Below are 20965 nucleotides of genomic sequence, written 5' to 3'. Positions count from 1 at the left end.
TTATTTTTTTTTCAAATAAATTTTTTTAAATAATTTTTTTTCCAATGAACTTTTTTTCCAACTAATACTAATCAATGGGGCAATTGGTAATGCTACTTTAAATCTTAGGAAGGGGATTATAATTTCTAAAATGTGAGAAGGTATCAATATAATTTACCTAGTGAGGACAAAATTGATATTTAAAAAAATTAAATTATTGAGGAGAATCTGTAATAAAACTTTAAACATCAAGAAGGAGATGTAATTTTCAAAATATGAGAAAAGAAGTATAATAAATATAAACTTAGCCTCCGTTTGGGAAGTGGGTTGACTTTTTGGTTTTTTGGCTTTTTTGACTATTTTAGCCTGGGCTTAAAAGCTTGGTTTGGGAAGGGCTTTTTGGCTTTTTGACTTTTTTGAGTTTTTTTGTGAGAGAAGAATGTAATGATTATGGGTTGGATGTGATGTTTTGTTTGTTATGGCTAAAATAGCCTATTTTATCTTTTATGGCTAAAATAGCCAAAAAAGCCCAACTTGCAACTTGCCAAACAGAGGCATAGAGGTGTCAGTGTAATTTACCCATATTTTTTCTTCCTACTCATTTTTTAAAATTTCACTGTTTCTCTGTCCCTTTCCTGTTCCATTATTTTTTTCTTTCTTCTTCTCGCTCTTATGTCGTGTATGGATATGGCTGATATTTTATTTCAGAAATCTCAGTGCGAAAATGTCATCTCCGTCGTCTCAGGATTCCCCACCGCTTCCTACCCTCCCTCAAAATTGGATCCTCGTGCGTTCCCTCTCCGCACCCTTTCAATCTCTATTTCTCTCTTTCTCTCTCTCTCTCTATATATATATATGTTGCGTATATAGACACAAACATGTAAAAACAGCATGCGTTTGTCTTTATATTGTTAATTAGTAAGTATGTATGTGATATGTTGAAGACGAAGATGTTGTTCTGATTGAGTGGAATACGTAATTTAGCAGCTAGGATGCGGTTCTGTGACAGAGGACTTCTTGGCAGCTGTGGCCGCTTTTCCCAATCCAGATGACAAGATTAGAAGCACAAGCTTTCAGGTAACAACTCTCTTTGCTTCATTTTTGGGGAATTCTCTCTGTTGTATATTATTGTTCGCTTCTCTTCTCAATTTACCACCATCAAGATTGCTTTCTTTTGTTAGGGCTACAAGGGATTTGGTGTAGCATTTTTTCTTTTTAATATCAGCTGGTTCGCATCCCTAATTAAAGGGTAAATTACCCTTTATTCCGTAGTTTCAATTTCAACAATTTGAACTCTACAATTTCATTTTTTGTTACGTTGTTAGTATTTTGAATGATAAAAGACCATGTGAGAAACTAGAGGACCAAAAGTGTAATTCAAAACAAATTACAGAGACCACCTGTGTAATAAATAAATTACAGCAGTGATCTCTATAGTTTTATTTATTTATTTATAAATTTAACTTTGGTCCCTTTAGTTTTGCACATGATTTTTTTAATATTCAAAATGTTAATGATACATGACGGAGGAGCCACATTGTAACAAAATTGAAAGTGCAGGCGTTTAAATTGAAACTATGAGGCCAAAGTAATACTTCGCTCAAACTAGAGGGACCAATGGTGTAATTTACCCCTAAATAAATACTTGGCACCTCATTGTTATTTTCTTCAATATAGTTGTACTTCTAAAGAAAAAAAAGAAAAAAAAGTCATAACCTGCATTTTGGTTAAGAGGATATACTCTGTATGACCAGATTGCCAATTGAGGACGCCCAGTTTGGTGTGCTTAATGGTGTCCATACGGTTATTATTATTATTAAATTTATATTTGATAACATGCCTCGTGTGTTTGGTACATATTCTGTTCACAGAGTCACAGTTTATGTGTAAAAAATGAATTAAGTAAGCTACAATACTTTCATAGCTAATGCTTTGAGAGTAATGCAACAAAGGGAGCCTAAATATTTTTCTCCTTTTCTATGGAAAGTTAGTGTCAGTTTTGATTCAGTTGACTTATTCATTTATGAAGACAGTTGATCATTTACTGGTTTGAAGGGGAATTAATTATCTTAATGAACTACCTACCTAATCTTGGTGCTAGTACTATTTACAGACTATGGTTGTGATAAAATGATACGATTGATTTATAGCTTTAAAAGGGACTGCAGTTATATTCTGACATTTTTGCTTCACAGATTCAAGGAGGTGGAAACACTGGGAATGCGTTAACATGTGCAGCTCGTCTGGGTTTAAAACCAAGGCTGATTTCGAAGGTCTGTCAATCAACCTGCAAATACATCTAGTCATATATTCCAGTTCTTAATCTATTGTGCTTTTGGCATGATCATTGTTTATTAAACTCCTTTTAGTTTACATTCAAAATGATGTAATTTGACCGCAATAATATTCTCACTGTAATATTATTAATTAGTCTTTAAATTAAGTCTTACATTTTTGCTATAAATACATAACTTCAGTTGAACGAGGAACTTGTTGCTGCTCAAATAATGTTGTAAACTTGTAATCCTTACTGGCAAGTTTGATAACAATTTTATACAAGAAGACATAAAAGGTTGTCATTATACTTACTGGTCATGACCCATGCACAACTGATGGTATTTGCTTGGAAAATATGTGCTCCAAGTTGACACGGCATGAAGTTACCAAAACATAAAAAAATGTTGACATGGTGTAACAGATTTTCTGCTTTGTAGTTTGGCATCTTCTGTTTTAAAAAAAGTAACATTCATGGAAAAGCATCAAAAAAAGGGGCGAACCATGGACCTGCTAAGCATATTGCTTACAAGACCAAAAAAGATCAAGAAGAAAAAAGCGTATCACATAAACGAAGGAAAAAAAAAAAAAAAAATCGCAATATCGCTACCTTTTACTCATTTTGGAGAACAAATGCCTCAACAGACTGCTTGCTCATCTCATTCAATAAATGTATAACATCCAAACATGCTCCCTTCCAATTCCAAGGCACATTGCTGCTGACATAGTGCTGCATAAGCCAGGTCATTGAATTGGTGGCAAATGCTCTCCTCAACCTCTCTACACATACATTGTTGATTGGTGATTTTTGAGTCATAAACCATGCTGAAATGGAATCTAGTTGGTTAAAAGGTCACACTTAGTCAGCCAATCACATAAGAATCAAGCTTCACTCTGTTACATACTTAAGGTATATCCATGCATACATGTGTAAATCAATTAGAAAAAGCCTTTTAAATAGAAGTTTTGTATTGAACCTCAAAAAACAATTTTTGGAAAAATAATATCGCTAAGGGTCTCTTTTGCCAAGCGATCGATCCTTGTTCATGCCTGTTGACACAATTTTCCAGAGACCAGCAATCACTAAGTGACCAACCAGCAATCCATCGCAGATTCAAGCATTTTGGTGAAGTTTTTCCAGAAAGAAGTATCAGCATGCGATAGCCAACACAAAAACTCCCAAAACTTTTCCTAATTGGTTTGGAACCCTAAAGTTCTATAATCACCTTATAATCTGTTTTAAGGGTATCCCAGCCATTGTTTTAAACAAACATTTTCTCTCTAAGCTCTTGGAAAATAATGGAATCAACATCTGATTTATGTGAAAATTTTCTAATTTACTATTTTTAAAAACTATTAAATCATTGCATATCATTGCATTGTTTTATCACCCAAGGTCGATTGGGAAATTGGAACTGTTTGAGAACGGAGATCAAGGCATGGAGTTTTGTGGTGTCTAGTGGATCAAGAAGACTGTCTGGCTCAAGCTATGCTTGTGGAGCTTGTTCAAGATATCGGAGATAGGTGACCCTAGGTGATTGGTTGTAAGTCCTTCGTTTGTGTCTTGTGCTCTTGATTCAAACAGTGGATATTTATTGGGTGTTGGGACCGTGGTTTTTTCTTCTTGGAGATTTTTCCAATTGAGTTTTCCACGTAAATTGTTGTGTTATTGCATTAATTATTTGTGTTAGTTCCCAACAAATTAAAATTGGGAATCAGGTTAAATAGTCATAATTTTGTGAAGTTGGCCTATTTCAGCTGCGTCTAGGCACAATAAATTCGGACTCCAATATTTCATATTCAAAGTGTTTTTAAGAATTGCTGCTGAAAGAAGGTTAACTTCACAGGAGCCTTTGTGTGCCAAATGCCCTTCAATTGGAGACTTGAACCTTATACTAGAAACCCTTTTTGTTGAGTACTCCAACATATAAAATGATTTGCCATTTTTTCCTAGTGGTTGCATTATGCAGCATCTCCATAAAAGTGTCCATTGAATCTAATTCCCAATCCTTGAAATGTCTCAAGAACAAAGGGAACCATACAACATAACCAGTACATAAGTATCTGATATTACTTTGTAAATTCATTATGTCTTCGCTGGGAAATTATATTGACAAATTCATAATATTTTTGTTCCTTCCCCTTTAACGCAGCAAGTCTTGCTTTCCATAGTTACTTAATGTAACTTATTTTTCGACAATTAATATTTTTGAAATAGATATCAGGCTTCTTAAAGGCTTTAATGTGCAAATGGATTAATTACTAGGTCGCGGATGATGCTCGAGGGAGAGGAATACTGGAGGAACTAGAAGCTGATGGCATAGATACTTCGTTTCTTGTGGTCAGCTGGAAATCATATATGCTTTTTGTAAATTTTATGAAGCATTTATCCATGTAATTGTCTTATTTCAGTTTGTTGTAAATGAACATTAAGCCATGTTTATCTCTATTGGAGTGAGGAATTGTCATTCAGGATCTGCTGCAAGATGGTTTATATGTGTTGGGAAAAATTTAAAATTTTATTTTGATTCCCAATTCCCATGATCATGTTTGTTACTTACACAACATAAATACAACAAGTCATAAGTTGTACTTTGATAATTTCCTTAAACAAAAATTCCAATTCTGCCCTTGATCTTTTTGAATTCACTCCAATCCAAGCAAGCAAGTGGTTCAAGTGTACCTTTAAAAGTATCTACATGGAGCAATTACCAAGCACAAAGGCACTCTTACACACTCACTAATATAGTGAGAGTAAGAGGAGAAAAGATTTGCTAGAGTGCTAACTCTTATGAGAGCCCCCTATTTATTGACCAAGACTACCTTGCCATTATGAAGCACCAACACTTCAAAACAAGTGCCGTATCTGTGTCAGACACACGGACACTTCGGGGACACGTATGGGACATACCACATGGCGTGTCTCCTTATTTAATTAATTTATTTTCAAGGGACACACTGGGGAGACACTAGGGACATGCCAAGTTGTCTTTTCTCCCATTATAATGTTTATTATTATTATTATTATTGTTTTTTAAGATTTAAATACTTAATAGATCATCTATACAAAAAGATACAAACTACGTATTAATTTAAAAGTGCTTTTTTAAAAAAAAAAGAAAAAAGAATTAGAGTTACTTTTTGTTAAAATTGATTGTTTGTGAATATAATATTAATTTAGATAGCAAAAAAATATGTATATCAAAACATATTTTATTACCGTGTCCCCGCTGTGTCCATGTCTCAATTTTTTTGAAATCGCCGTGTCCTTTGTCTGCATTTGTGTCCTGTGTCTGTGCTTCTTATCGTTGCCTCATAAGGTTTGGTCTACTTTGTGTTACAAAGAATAGATTTCATCACAATTAACTCTTAATTGCAATAATCCTCTTGATTAACTCTTGCAATACCTTCTCACCAAAGTATAGAATGTTTTGAATGAGAATATCATATCAAATCTCTTGTGACTAGTGTGTTCTATTATTTCCTCATGGTGATGTGGTTTAATTTTTATTTTGTAACTTCATTTTATGGCTTAGCACTACCACTTGATCTTGCATTATTTTCGTCTTTGTGACTCTTCTGGCTCAATTTATCTTGGTTCCAGGTCTCTAAGGAGGGCAATTCACCATTTACCTATGTCATTGTTGACAAGCAGACGTGAGGCTCTTTCCCCTTATTTTTGTTAATAGCAATTGGACATCAATATGATAGAATAAATATTTTTGTTCATTATTAAAGTCGTGGTCTTGTGCAAATTTTATGATTTACACAGCGCATTTTCTTTTGATTATCCATTCTGTATACTTATTGTTTTTGCAGTGCAGTGGTCTGCATGATCTTATTTGCAATGATGTGCAATGTATGTAATAATCTAAACTACTTATGTTTGCGGTTTTCATTCAAAGTGCGACTTTTTTCTTTTGGAAAATTTGAAAACAGTGTTTGACGGTATAGTCTCTGTTTGTCCAGTAGAAAATCACATAATTTTAAAAACTTAGACTGGACCTTTCTGAGTAACTGTTTTTGATTGAGACTTGTTGGAGAAGTTATTTCATGCTCGTGGGGGCAATGCCTGGAAAGCCCCAAGAGCATACAATAAATTTTCGACTTATTGAGATCCATTAAGGAAATTCGATGTGCAAAAATCAACCTAATTGCACTAATGTGCTCAGATTTTTTCGGTTTGCACTTTTGACGTCTCCATTAATGACTGTAGACGCGAATTTTGAAACGTGAAATGTTTCAACACATTTTGAAATTCATGTTACAAACATCCACTGCTTTGTTGTTAGTGTTGTTTATTTGATAGTAGGTTCTTATATCTAATATGGATTGCAGATCGTTAATTACACACTTTAAACAAATGAAACCTTTGAGCAATGAAGAACATTAAATTTAACAAAGGAGAATTTAAACAAAACAATTACTTTATTGAGATTTTGGGAATTTAGAATCCTGGGATACATGAAAAGGTTCTGAAAAGCAGTTGCGTTCACCGTAACGGTGGCGGTGGCGCAGTTGCGGTGGCGCGGTTGCGGTTGCGGGGTGTAAAAGCCGTAGCGTAACGGTTGCGGTAACCGGAACCGTGATTTTTTTTATTTTTCGCACAATTTGAAAAAAACTTACTGATACGCACATTTTTTTTCATGATCATATTTATTGGGTTTTAAAATAAATATTGATCAATTTTTATAAATTTTTAAGTTTGATCCAATATATTTCATATTTTTAAATAACTATAAATTGAGTTTTTTACATTTTATTTTAATAATTAATGACATTATATTATACAAAAAATCAATCACTAGCTATTATATATAAGATAAACAATGACAAAAGTAAGAGAATAAATAAAAGCCTATATATATATATATATTAATCAAGCCAAATAGATAATGACCACACTTATTATTATTATTATTATTATTATTATTATTATTATTATTATTTTCAAACAATATATAGATAGACACACACAAACAAACAAAATGGTTGAGTGATAGCAGCTGAGTAGAATAGCATGGGTCTTACAATTTCAACAAATCAATAACATGTTCTTCATCTTCCCTATTCTCTCTCTCTATTTCTTGTTCCTCCATCTTTCCTCTTCTCTCTCTATCTCTCTTTCCCATTTTTCAACTTTTTTTTTTTTTTTGTGTTTTTTCGAACGAAGCAATTCGGAACCGTTACGTAACGGTGCGTAACAGGCCGTAACGGCACCGTTGTGACCGCTATATCAGCCGCTACGGCCGATATATCTGTGAATCTCCATCACACTGCAAAAGCAGCCGTAACGGGTGGCGGTAACTACCACAACCGTTACGTAACGGCGTTACGTAACGGTTGCGGCCACTTTTTAAAACCTTGCATGAAGTACAACTGTTGGGTTTGAAACCCTTTACATTGCCATTGTATTGTGTGCTAGTGCGTTGAACGTTTAGTTTTGAATTTTGTTTCTCTTTACAACAGCTTTTGAATTATCTCGGTCTCTTTTCTCTCACCTTTTTTTCTTGCTTGTAGTTTTTTCCGTCTTTGATTTTCTCACTTTTGTTTTCATCCCCTTTTGTGTGATGGTCCTCATATTTATAGAGGGCCATCTATGAGATAAGAGAATCTTATCTCCATTTTGAATTTCAAATTGTATAATGACGTTGTTTGAATTAAAATGCAATGTTATCATAACAAATTTGGTTGATAGTGTTGATCTCCCAGACTTTATCCCTTGTAGTTTTCTTATTGTAGGCTCTACTTGTGTCATCCTTTGATCAAACATATTGTCCTTCGAGTCTTGTAGGCTCCACGTGTCATTTGAAGATCTTGAGTAACATCGTTTAACTATGACGTTTGGTACGTTATCATGTACTTCAACAAATCATATAGATACTTTTTAGAGTTGGCATCCTACGGCTTCTCCACTGTAGGCTCTGTATGTATTGTCACCTGATTGACCGCGCCATCCATGTGTCACTTGGCTTATATGGGTTAAAAAACATCAAATTTTAGAGTTTCACCATCCCATTGAATCTAGAACCTTATCATAAATTTGGTTGAAATTTATAGTAGTATGTCTATGACAATATTTAGCTGCTCTCTTAGCTACGTTTTGGTAGCATGACAATTTCTTTTTTCTTTTTCCTCTGGCACTAAACCAGCAGGTAGTGGGGAAACTGGATGAAAGTTATGGTTTATTGGCCGCACCTTTTCAGCATTTTTCGAGTTGTTTTTAACTCTCTACCCTTCAGTATACAACTCTTACAAGAATATGTTTGGTAGTAATTCTCAAAATCTAACAAGGCTGGTTTACAAGTTGCATATCTGGGAGAATAAAACCTTAAATGGTACTTTTCAGGAAAACTCGCACTTGTATTCATACTCCGGGATTCCCTCCCATGATACCTGATGACCTTTCCAAGTCAAGTTTGTTATCTGCTTTGGATGGAGTGAGACTCATCTATTTAGATGGAAGATTGCATGAAACAGCTTTAGTTGTTGCACGGGAGGTAATTATCATATATTATTCCTCTTTTGCTAGTTTGGGTAAATGTAAATTTCTTCTTTAAATTGGTTCTGGTTGACATAGTAAACAAAGCTTGCCAATCCATTTTCACTGTGCTAACACATCATAGTTTTTAAAACTAAATCAATTGAAAGGCCCAGCCCACACTTCTTCTTAAAATCCAGGTATTAAGGAGAGGGAGAGGGAAACCGAAACCTTATAATAACTAACACAGATGGGGCAACTCCAGGCGATGTGGGACACATTTCAACAAAATCAACATGTTGTATGTGGTTGAATTGTTTGCAATGATAAAAGCTAATCTGGGATGCATACTCATAGTGCTTCACTAATTGTTATTTGATGGTGCTGATTTAATGCCTTCAGTTTTGTGGAATTTGGATGACACTAAACTCATCAAAGTGAGAAATTAATGCCAACATGCAATAACTTTGATTCCTATGACCTACAATCTCATTCTTTAATTTATGTAAACATGATTTTGGCTCCCTACAATTGTTTGTATTTTCACAAAGAATACATTTGTTGGTGAATAATGGTATCATTGTCCTTTGTTTAAATTGTGTTTTCATCCCTGAAGATATTAAGGCTGGAGACAATGGATAAATATTTGGATGGTTTTCAAATTTGTATCAAGACTTTTATAAAAAACTGGCCTAGTGAGAGAGAGTGATGTAGGACGAGTAAGGATTACTTTCCCACAAGTAGTGAGCCTGGGTTAAGTATACTGGCAGCAACAACAGTAGACTTGTAGGGTTGGATTTGATTGGATTTTGTGGCTGCAAAAATATTTAAAATATAGGAGTTTAAGGGTTTGTAAAAGGGTAGAATTTTGAGAATGAAAACATGTGTGTTTAGGGGCTGTTGGGTGGCTGTTCTAAGCACTCTGAACAGTGACGTGAACGATAACCTTGCTAGATAGAAGAAGAAGAAGAAGGGAGAGAGAGAGAGAGAGAGGTGCTTCACCCTCACAAGGGATAGGCCAACCACACAAACACAATCTCAAATTTTCATAAAATTAATTCTTCTCTTGAATCATTGAGATTACACATATATTTATAGGCTAAAGACTCTCCTAATTCTATAAGGACTATAACTCAAATTTAAAAATTAAAAATATTTAGCAACTACTAATATTCTAGACCAACTATGACTTTCAATTTTACTTCAATCATAGTAAAAAAATTTAATGATTTCTAATTCTACTTAAATATCAAAATAGGAAACTTGGACTTTTGACCACTAAGATTATTTTAGACATAATAAAACCTATATATAATGACTCATTTAATAACTTGACCCAAAATAAAACCCATGGGTGACCCCTACAACCCATCTCCAATAATTATTGGAATTATCATTATACTCTTAATTACTAAAACCTATTATAATGACATGAAGACTCAAAATTATTTCAAATCTTTAACTCTTGATGTCCTAAATGTGCTTCATGTGAAATTCTAAATTTGCTCATTTTCTTCTTTCCATGATCTTCATTGGAGAGAGGTTGTGAAAATAAATTTGGAAATCTGACTGCTCTAATCTTATATATATATACATATGTAAATAATTTGTTGAACTTATAATGTTGGCAAACGTTTTAGAATTATAAAAATTAAGTGAACATAATAGAACAACAAAGAAAATGCCATTGGAAATTGGAATTATGTATTAGCTAAGATTCTGAGTAAAAAATATTTGCTCGAACTGACATGCTTTTGTTGTGCGAAGGTTGCTAAGGAGTGATGATTGCCTGGAGTTAAACCCATTGAGGCTGACGAGGATATTAACTTGATTAGAGTGAGAAATGACAGAGAAAGTCATGCCTTGATTACAGTCTAGGGTTGACTTGATTTGAAGCTCACAGTGACTTTCGCTCAGCCGATGATATGTCTTAGAAAGAAAGTCCATTGCAATACTTGGTACTTACACAAAAATACTTATGTTTATGTGCATGCTTTGTGTGCGTATCTACCGTTTTTCCTCATTGTGTGTTATATTTTCTTTTTTGATAGTAAACAAGAATTTTTGAAGGAAGGGGTGACTATAGAAGAAAGGTTAGCTTTTTTTGTTTTATTTTATAATTTTTGTAAGTAAAAGGGGAAGGAGAATGTATCCTTCATGTTCATGGGGATACAAAGAAAGAAAAGAAGAAAATAGATAGAGAAACATCTATCTAGCTAGTAATATATTTGGAATACAACAAATTCCCCAAATAAAGTAGCGTAAGGGAGAAGTTCCCTTTTAACCCCAAAGAGTTAGCCTGGTGGTCAAGGCCTGGGGTCCATGGTCTCAGGTTTGAAACCTCCTAAGTGCAAACAATTTTTTGGGGCTAGTCCAAAAAAATTACTGTAAGGTTATACTAAGGATCAACCTTAAGTCCTATCTTTTTGCTTTAGTTATGGATGAGTTGATTAGGAATATTCAGGATGATGTATCATGGTTTATACTTTTTGCAGATGATATCTTGTTAGTTGATGAGACTAGAGTAGGAGTTAACACTAAGTTGGAGACATGGAGAGAAGCACTGGAATCTAAAGGATTTAGGATAAGCAGAATTAAGACAGAGTACATGGAGTGTAATTTTAGTAACAGTAACAATGGAAGTAGAGGAGAAGTGAAGATTGAGTACCAAGCACTATCTAAGAGTGAACATTCTCGTTATTTAGGATCGATTATCATAACAATTAGGGAGATTGGAGCGAATGTGGTCCATAGAATTAATGTGGGGTGGCTTAAGTGGAGGAGTGCGTTTGAGGTATTGTGCAATAAACGAGTACCCACTAGATTAAAGAGGAAGTTCTATAGAATGGATATTAGACTAGCGATGTTGTATGGAACAGAATGTTGAGCAACTAAGAAACAACATGTAGATAAGTTGAGTGTTACTGAGAAAATGATGTTTAGATGTGTGGCAAGACTAGAAAAGACAGAGTTAGGAATGAGTATATTTGAGAATGGGTAGAAGTAGTACCGATAGAAGATTAAGTTGGGGGAGAATAGATTGAGATGGTTTGAACATAAACAACAGAGACCAACAGAGGTAGTAGTGAAGAGATGCTATACAGTGACGGTAGATGGAAGTGTTAAGGAAAGGGACAGGCCTAGATTGACGTAGACTAATATAGTAAATAGAGATATAAATCTCCTTAATTTCACTAACGATATAGCCTTGGGTAGAGTCGAATGGAGAAGAAGGATTCATGTAGCCGACCCCATTTGATAGGACTTAAGGCTTGGTTTGGTTAGTCCATACAGGGCTTTGCCCCGGCTTTAATTGGGTCCCTTGCTAGTGTACGGTGCGATTAGTCTCCCAGATTAGTTGATCCGTTGGGCTGGATACCGAGTCATAAGGGAAAAAAAAAAAAAAAAAAAGAAGAAAAGAAAGAGGGAGAAGTTCCCTCCAAACTGCTGGCTAATCCTGGTCCCCCTTTCTCATAGTTTCTCATAGTTGCAGTTTATTCTCATTTGATTTTTGTTCCTTCCTTATATGATTATGGATAAAACTAGTATTGACAAAAAAAGAAAAAGAAAAAGAAAAAAAAAAGAAGGAACTAATCAGCATCTCTTTACTTGTAAGAAAAAAACAAACAGCATCTCTTCAGTTCTTCCTGTACAGGCAAATTGCAGGAGTATACCTATCTTAATTGATGCAGAAAGAAAAAGGGAAGGGTTGGATGATCTCCTTAAATTTTCAGATTATGTCGTCTGCTCAGCAAAATTTCCACAGGCAAGCCAACCAATCTTATAAGCTACTCTTCATAGTTTTGCTTTCCTATTACCACATGATTTTGTACGAATAATATATTGCAAGAATCTGCCTTCTTTATTTCAATATTGCATTCTATTTTGCAAAGATTAAGCACTTGAATTTTTCTTCACCGTCACAAGAGTTTTATGAAGTATAATTAGAGTAACTTGTATGTTAAAGTATCTTAACTGAAAATTAAGGTCTATGCACTCTTTCTAGAGCTTAGTTTATTGGTACCAGGATGAAAATATGCCAAATTATGGTCCATCTGTTCCACTATCTTTGGCTAATATCTTCAAATAGTGCGCTATTAATGTCACCAAAGAAGACGAGCCTTCATGAAATTGTTGGGTTGACCACTATAGTGATAAGTAACATTTCCCAAATCTTTATACCTCATCTTTTCTTCTCTTTTCAACAAAATTCCTGCAATTTGTCACTTTAAATGTTTATATTTGTTGAAATCTTCATTTGTACATTTTACAGAACCTGTTGCAGACAAAAGAACTCCGCCGGGGTTGTTAACAACTCCGCCGGTCCCAAGCCCGGGTTAAGGAGGAGGGTTGTGTGTTAGGTAGCCGACAGCCAACACGTAAAAAAGCCGCTCGGATCCCTTATGAAAATGAATCCTACTTTGAATCGTTTAAATGCTAGGTCGTTCCCCTCAAGTGACGCGTTGCGCCTGCCTCCGGGTGTTTCGAAAAGTGAGCAAGGGGCGCCGCATCGACGCCTGGGTGCGGTGAAAAATGGGCAAAGGTTTCCGCATTTTTCTGGACGAGCGCAGGTAAAGAAGCTAGTCCAAGACTATAGGTTTGGGATAGCCACTTGGAACATAGGAACCTTAACTGGTAGGACGATGAAATTGGTAGATGTTATGATTAGGAGGAGAGTTAGTATAGCTTGCATACAAGAAACTAAGTGGACGGGAGAGAAAGCTAGGGAAATTGAGGATACTGGTTTTAAACTTTATTATAGTGGTAAGGATAGACGCAGGAATGGGGTAGGAATCATAATTGCCAATGGTCTTGTGGAAAGTGTGGTGGCGGTCACTAGGAAAGGAGATAGGATTATGCTAGTTAAACTAGTTATTGGAGGGAATATAGTGAACATTATTAGCGCTTACGCCCCTCAAGTAGGGTTAGATGATCAGACTTGAGGGATTTTTGGGAGCAAATGGATGAGATCTTACAGGAGATATCCGTAGAAGAGAACTTGGTTATAGGTGGAGATTTTAATTGCCATGTGGGCATAGATAAAGTAGGTTGTGAAAGGATGCATGGTGGATACGGTTTTGGTGACAGAAATGAGGCTGGAAAGAGAATCTTAGATTTTGCGTTGGCTTCTGACCTGGTGGTGGCCAATACTATGTATAAGAAAAGGGAGGAGCATTTGATAACCTTTAAGAGTGGATTAGTTAAGAGCCAAATAGATTATTTCTTAGTGAGAAAAGTGGACTGCCTAAAATGCGATGATTGTAAGGTGATTCCTGGAGAGAGTCTGGTCTCTCAACATAGGATTTTGGTACTAGATTTATGTTTTAGAGGGCAATACCAAGCTAGGAAGGATGGTGGGCGTCGTAGGACGAGATGGTGGGACTTAAAAGGGGATAAATTAGAAATATTTAAGAATCGAATGGATAAGGAAGGTACTTGGGACTTAGAAGGTGATGCTAACACTATCTGGAATTCGATGGCCAATTGTATGAGGAGAAGCTCAAGGGAAGTGCTTGGAGAGTCGAAAGGAACGGGACCCAGCTCTAGGGAAACTTCGTGGTGGAGGGAAGAGGTCCAAGCGGTAGTTAAGGCAAAAAAAGAGTGCTTTAAAAAGTGGCAGAAGGATAGAACTGAGGAAACCTTAAGAGCTATAGATTGGCTAATAAGGAGGTCAAGAAAGTAGTGAGAGAGACTAAGTTGAAAGTTTATGATGACCTACACACTAGACTAGATAGTAAGGAGGGAGAGAAGAGAGTATATAAACTTGCTAAGATATAGGAGAGGAAAACAAGAGATTTTAATCAAGTAAATTGCATCAAGAGTGAGGATTCTAAGGTATTGGTGAAGGATGATGAGATTAAGGAAAGATGGAAGAATTATTTTGAGAAACTGTTAAATGAGGAACATGGAAGTACGACAATAGGGGAAGAAATAATCAATAATACGATAAACCAAGACTATAGGTTCTATCGCATGATTAGGAACTTTGAAGTGGAGATTGCACTTAAGAAGATGAAATCAATTAAGGCTTTAGGACCTGATGATATCCCTATTGAAGCTTGGAAGTGTTTGGGTAAAAAGGGAGTTGCTTGGTTGACTAGGTTGTTTAGCAAAATTTTGTTGACTAGGAACATTCCAGATGAGTGGAGGAAGAGTATTTTAGTGCCAAACTATAAGAATAAAGGTGATGTCCAGAATTGTAACAACTATAGAGGAATTAAGCTAATGTGTCATATAATGAAAGTGTGGGAGAGGGTGATGGAACGCCGATTGCGAGACATAACAGAGGTGTCAGAGAATCAATTTGGGTTTATATCTGGTAGGTCAACAATGGAAGCGATCTATCTTTTGAGGAGAGTAATAGAAAAGTATAAAGAAAAGAAAAGAGACATTCATATGGTGTTTATCGACCTTGAGAAGGCATATGACAGAGTGCCCCGAGATATAATATGGTGGGCGTTAGAGAAGAAAAGGGTGACAAAAGGCTACATTGACGTGATTAGGGACATGTATGAAGGGGTGGTGACCACTATTAGATCGCCAGCTGGAGAAACAAATGAATTTCCTATCACTGTAGGGTTACACCAAGGATCTACCTTAAGTCCTTATCTTTTTGCTTTAGTTATAGACGAGTTGACGGTAAATATTCAGGATGACGTGCCATGGTGTATGCTTTTTGCAGATGATATTGTGTTAGTGGATGAGACTAGAGAAGAAGTTAACACAAAGTTGGAGATTTAGAGAAAAACTCTTGAATCTAAAGGATTTCGGATAAGCAGAACTAAGACAGAGTACATGGAGTGTAAATTTAGTAACAGTAACAATGAAAGCAGAGGAGAAGTGAAGATTGAGAACCAAGAACTGCCTAAGAGTGAACATTTTCGTTATTTAGGGTCGATTATCACAACAGCGGGAGAGATTGATGCAGATGTGGCCCATAGGATTAAGGCGGGATGGTATAAGTGGAGAAGTGCGTCTAGGGTATTGTGCGATAAACGAATACCCACTAGACTAAAAGGTAAGTTTTATAGAACGGCTATTAGACCAGTTATGTTGTATGGGACGGAGTGTTGGGTAACCAAGAAACAACATGTAGATAAGATGAGTGTGGCTGAGATGAGGATGCTAAGGTGGATGTGTAGTAAGACTAGACAGGACAGGATTAGGAATGAGTGTATTCGGGAATGGGTAGGAGTAGCACCGATAGAAGATAAGTTGAGAGAGAATCGTTTGAGATGGTTTGGTCATATTCAACGGAGACCAACAGAGGCAGTAGTGAAGAGATGCGATGCTGTAACGGTAGATGGAAGTGTTAGGGGACGGGGTAGGCCTAGATTAACGTTGACTAGCGTTATAAATAGAGATATGAATCTACTTAATTTGACTAATGAAATGGCCTTTGATAGGGCCGCGTGGAGAAGAAGGATTCATGTAGCCGACCCCATTTGATGGGACTTAAGGCTTGATTTGGTTTGGTTTGGTTTGTTGTAGGCAAAAGGATATTCCGGGAATTTGACATTATACAAACATTTACTTAAGACGTAAATTACTTTTCAAAATAAAATTAAAAAAAATCAACTTAAGACATAAATTATATGAATATGTTTGCAGCATATTCACCTTCTTTAAGTATATTAATTTCTGTCAAGAGTTTCGACCTGGTTTAGGTTATCCTTGAAATACTATGTGAAGGTGGCATTAAGTGTCTGTATTTGATTTATTGTGGTAAGGTGACATGAAATAAAATGACAAAAAGGAGTCGATGTGATTGTGGAGGATTCTGAAAAGAAATAACCAAGCATCATAATAAATAGAAAACATTCAGATAAAAGAGTGATGTCATTCAATCAATGACAGATTGCTAATATCTTAAGGTTGCAACTCGCAGTGAAATGAGATAAGCATGGAGCTTTTAGTATAATTTTTTATAAATCTTGTTTACAGTCATGTTCAGCCTGATGCAGACAATAAATAAAATTATGCATAATGATATTTGTTAATTGTTAGTGTACTGAACAGCGGGAAACCTCATGTTTGGAACTCCCCTCTTATTATACCGATATGTTATCCATCTGTCAGATTTTATATTGAAGTTGTTCATTTTGATTATTTTATTTAACTCCTAGTATGTATATGATTACCACATAATAAATTTACTTGCAGTTTCATGTTCATTTTGATTATTTTCTTGTCAAAACATCTTTTTATTATTATTTATTATTAATGCTGTCTATGAGGTAAAATTGGTCCTTATAAATCTCTACTCTACGTCATTTGTATAGCTATACTTTCTGCATAATTATAACTTTTTAGCTAATAAATTTACTTGCAGTTTCATGTTCATTTTGCTTGTCATTGCCTAGCAGGCATGGACTGAGGCGCCATCTGTTCCAAGTGCACTTGTGGCAATGCTCTTGAGGCTGCCAAATGTAAAGTTTGTGATTGTGACCTTAGGCGAAGATGGTTGCATAATGCTTCAGAGAAGCGTAACTGGTTTGTACACAAATTCCATATCTTTTAATTTCAAAAGTGAAAACCATCTGCATGCACAGAATTTGGAAGCATGGACCTGAACTAGATAAGCTTGGCCCATATAGTTGTTTTTGTATTCACAACTTCTAATATCACTCCACCACTGGCAGAGGGTGATCAGTCTGAAGAAATGGACATAGACAGTTTATTAGAATCACTGAAGCAGAGAAATGATAGTAACACAGTGATCCCAACATGCGTTTCATCGGTAATCCCTTTTCTGCCTAAGAGGTTAACCTGCTCTTTCATTTACATGTATATTTTCATACTATTTGTATTAAGAACATATACATACATGAATGCGTGTCAAGGTACTTTTTGAATTTTAGTACTTATATGGTTGAGTTAGCATACACACTGATAGTGAGTTGCCATTCTAGCACGTCATTAAGTTCATGAACAATTGGTGCTTGTTTCAATTAATAATTTGGGAGAAGATGCTCTGCTTGATGATAGCCTCTAGGGATGGGAAATTTACCCAATTGCCTGGATCCCCCCAATCATGCTGACCTTCCTGGGATGGCTTTGGGCAGGGTTAAATTGGAGTAGGGGAGATTTCAGTGGTGGGACATCAAAACCTAGTCAGAGTTGGAGCAGGTTTTGGTTGACCCATTTGCCAGACGGGGGCACTGTCCAATACCTGACCTGATCAATACATATGCCTACGCATACATTTAGCACAAATCATATGCAATTCAGGCTGAATTTTGGGATAGGGGACATTAATGGGGAGCACTACCTTGGAGGAAAACGAATTACATGCCTATGAGGAATTTGATGATTTCATGAAACACGAGCTTTCCTGTGTAATAGCCATTTGATGCAGCATGCACAGGAGGAGTCCTTAGTGATGGGGAAAGCTCTTTGCTGTCCAGAACTTTTTTTTGGGCGAATTAAAAAAAAAAAAGAGTTCTGGACAGAACTTCAGTTCACCTAATCATGGATTTGTTCCATTGAACCAATTATGGACTTTGAGTTCAAGTTAATTCAGTTAAAAGAGCCAACTTGAAGAGTGCTGGCAAGCAATTTTTTGCATTTTACAAACCAACCTCGGATAACCGAACATTATTGAATAATTTCGCAACCTGCTTTCTCCCTGTTTTACAAGTGGAGTATTTTACATATATAGTAAGGTTATGTTTGGAACAAATAGAGAGAAAAATTAAGATGATCTGTGTAATTACCTCAAGCATTTAACTGTGGTTGCCACAGTTTTGTTGGATGATGTTAAAGCAATGTTTGATTAGGATTTGATTATCTGCTTATATTTCTGATTAAATCCCCCAGGTAGTGACGAAATTGAGAGCTCACGGGATGGGGACAGTGAGTGGGAGGTTATTTGTTGGAACAGCTGAGAAAATACCATCATCAGAACTTGTCGATACAACAGGTGCTGGAGATGCTTTTATCGGAGCAGTTCTTTATGGTATGTGAAAAAATTGAGTCTATTGTCCATATTTTATTACTAATATCATTTTGTTCTTTGCGAATTTATTATTGAGCTTGCCAGACCATTGTTGTATGCTGGTGAAGGTAGTCTTATTTTCTATCAGAAATGGTAGAGCACATGATAAACTAGGGGAAAATTTCCTTTTTACCTCCGGTTCATCTTATGAAACTGTTGGCACCCTTTTTCTAAAACGTGTAAAGGCTTCCGACCCAAAGGATGTTAGTTCAGTCCAATATGTTTTGTTCCCGACTAAAACATGTGTCTCAGTAAAATATTCTCAGAAAATAAGAAACGAATTAACAATTCAGAATCTCAGATGAACAATCAAAGCTCAACCAACCCAAGTTGTTTAGTCTAAATGTTTTCAGAACAATTAACCTCTTCTGGACCCACTACGTCTGTTCACTTGATTCAAACAGCCAATCCAGCTTCTCAAAAAAACTCTATGAGCCACAGTTGATTTTTCAATATCTTGGCAAGCATGAGGGTATGGTGACATGCTTTGGTATCACAAATTAAGACAGCTTGGTTTGGCTTTTGTGGAAACTAATGATTGGACTCGCTTGAGAAGCAGAGGATTTTCAGTACGATATTGCAAATTAAGTAGTGAAGAGATGCGATGCTGTAACGGTAGATGGAAGTGTTAGGGGACGAGGTAGGCCTAGATTAACGTTGACTAGCGTTATAAATAGAGATATGAATCTACTTAATTTGACCAATGAAATGGCCTTTGATAGGGCCGCGTGGAGAAGAAGGATTCATGTAGCCGACCCCATTTGATGTGACTTAAGGCTTCGTTTGGTTTGGTTATTGCAAATACACTGCATCAGGTGGTGATCTTTTACCTGTCAGCTAGTATTTTGGTTGGCCTTTGTGCAGTGTCTCATGATATTATATTAGTTTCCACCATTATATGCATTATTTTAGAAATCACTCATCAAGAATTCAGGTCTGTTTAAACGACTTTTCCAAAAACATTTGGGTTACTTCTTTCGCTATATAGTTGGTACATTTTGGGAGCTAGGGCTGTTGATGATACTAATAGACATATATATATATATATATAATTTTCTTTTTTTGTATTTCATCTGTAGCTATTTGTGCCAGCATGCAACCAGAAAAAATGCTGCTATTTGCCGCTCAAGTGGTTAGTAAACTTGTCTATTCAATTTTAGGTATTGATGTTTACTAAAGCTCCTTTTGTTTCGGCATAAAACATTTTCCTTATTTTCAAGAAAATGAGTTGTTTTAGGCAGACATTTTCTGGAGTTACTGGACATACCAATCTTACTAACACCACCACCTTGCCATCACCGTCACCTCCACCACTGCAGCTGCTCCACACCACACCAGCCTACCACCACCACCACCACCATTTTCGAGGAAGCTTATTCACAAGTGTGCGATTTTGATTGCAGGCAGCAGCTGGCTGTAGAGCTTTGGGAGCTCGAGCAGGTCTTCCGTATCTCACTGATCCACGCTTGGCCCCTTTTTTATGATTACTAAACCAACTTTAGCTCTAATTTGGTGACTACTCCCTCCACATTGTTGAGCAACAAACATGGAATCTCTGCTCTTCCATTAGCAATGATGGTTATATACACACCCAAAAAAAATTGTTAATGAATTTAGTCCGCCCAAAATGTATTTAGACTGTATATTAATTTTTCTGTACTTATGTCTGTGATTTTTTTTATATTTTATTTTATTTTATATTTTTAATAATATGCATATAGTAATAGCAGTCCCTGGCTGTTGCCTCTGGTTGCTGGGGCTGCTTGACAATTACATTATGTACACACGACCAAATTTATTAGGATCTGGCTTCTCCAAGCCTAGTTGGGTCATATCTTGTTGGGTTCATGGGTCCGCCAGAAATTTAAGTGATAGGAGCTGTTTATCTTTAATTTTTGAGGAAATTATAAATATTATATATATATATATATATATATATATATCAGAATTTGAAATAATAAAATAAATTGAGTTTTTAATTTTATCAATTTAAATTTAAATTTAAATTTTTTGATTTGTTTTCAATCTAAATCGTATACTTATTTTTGTCAAGTAAAACAAACAATTAAAAGTATTTTAACCATTAAGTTCAATAGAAAAAATATATTTTAGACATTTTATGTGCACTTATATTGAATTTAATGGTTAAAATATTATTGTTTTTTAATTGATTTTGGGATGTTTTGAGAAGATGGTTAAAAGTTATTTTTTGATTTTTTTTGACTTTTTTGTAA

The 20965-nt window shown here is 35.6% G+C and overlaps 1 protein-coding gene across 11 annotated transcripts; it reads left to right on the top strand.

The window, feature by feature from the left end:
- The first annotated feature begins 607 nt into the window (after positions 1 to 607).
- On the top strand, positions 608 to 20563 carry LOC114319180 (uncharacterized). 11 transcript variants are annotated; one of them, XR_014345629.1, is made up of 14 exons: positions 610 to 766; positions 964 to 1056; positions 2175 to 2252; positions 4520 to 4594; positions 5858 to 5910; positions 8603 to 8753; positions 12390 to 12500; positions 17101 to 17227; positions 17377 to 17474; positions 18554 to 18692; positions 19291 to 19371; positions 19454 to 19546; positions 19811 to 19863; positions 20135 to 20563. XR_014345629.1 is itself a non-coding variant. In XM_082897506.1 (12 exons), the coding sequence occupies exons 1-12, from the start codon at positions 704 to 706 to the stop codon at positions 20213 to 20215; spliced, it is 1119 nt and encodes a 372-aa protein (XP_082753632.1). In that variant the 5' UTR covers positions 608 to 703; the 3' UTR covers positions 20216 to 20563. The 11 variants fall into 11 exon arrangements, 7 of the variants coding, with proteins under 7 accessions (XP_082753632.1, XP_082753633.1, XP_082753635.1 ...); XR_014345631.1 differs by lacking the exon at positions 19291 to 19371 and having other exon boundaries at positions 608 to 766; positions 967 to 1056; XR_014345628.1 differs by lacking the exon at positions 19291 to 19371.
- Positions 20564 to 20965: the final 402 nt, after the last annotated feature.

Source organism: Camellia sinensis, chromosome 12 (genome assembly GCF_055761805.1).
Source record: "Camellia sinensis isolate YWXY chromosome 12, ASM5576180v1, whole genome shotgun sequence".
NCBI lineage: Eukaryota > Viridiplantae > Streptophyta > Magnoliopsida > Ericales > Theaceae > Camellia > Camellia sinensis.
This window is presented reverse-complemented; position numbering and strand designations above follow the sequence as displayed.

Bases quoted from the DNA above. Each gene is read 5' to 3' on its own strand.
- LOC114319180 (XM_028266186.2), top strand. From the start codon at position 704: ATGTCATCTCCGTCGTCTCAGGATTCCCCACCGCTTCCTACCCTCCCT. The intron at 8,754-12,389 runs GTAATTATCATA...CTTCCTGTACAG, and splicing joins CTTTAGTTGTTGCACGGGAG to GCAAATTGCAGGAGTATACC. The intron at 18,693-19,810 runs GTATGTGAAAAA...TTTCATCTGTAG, and splicing joins TATCGGAGCAGTTCTTTATG to CTATTTGTGCCAGCATGCAA.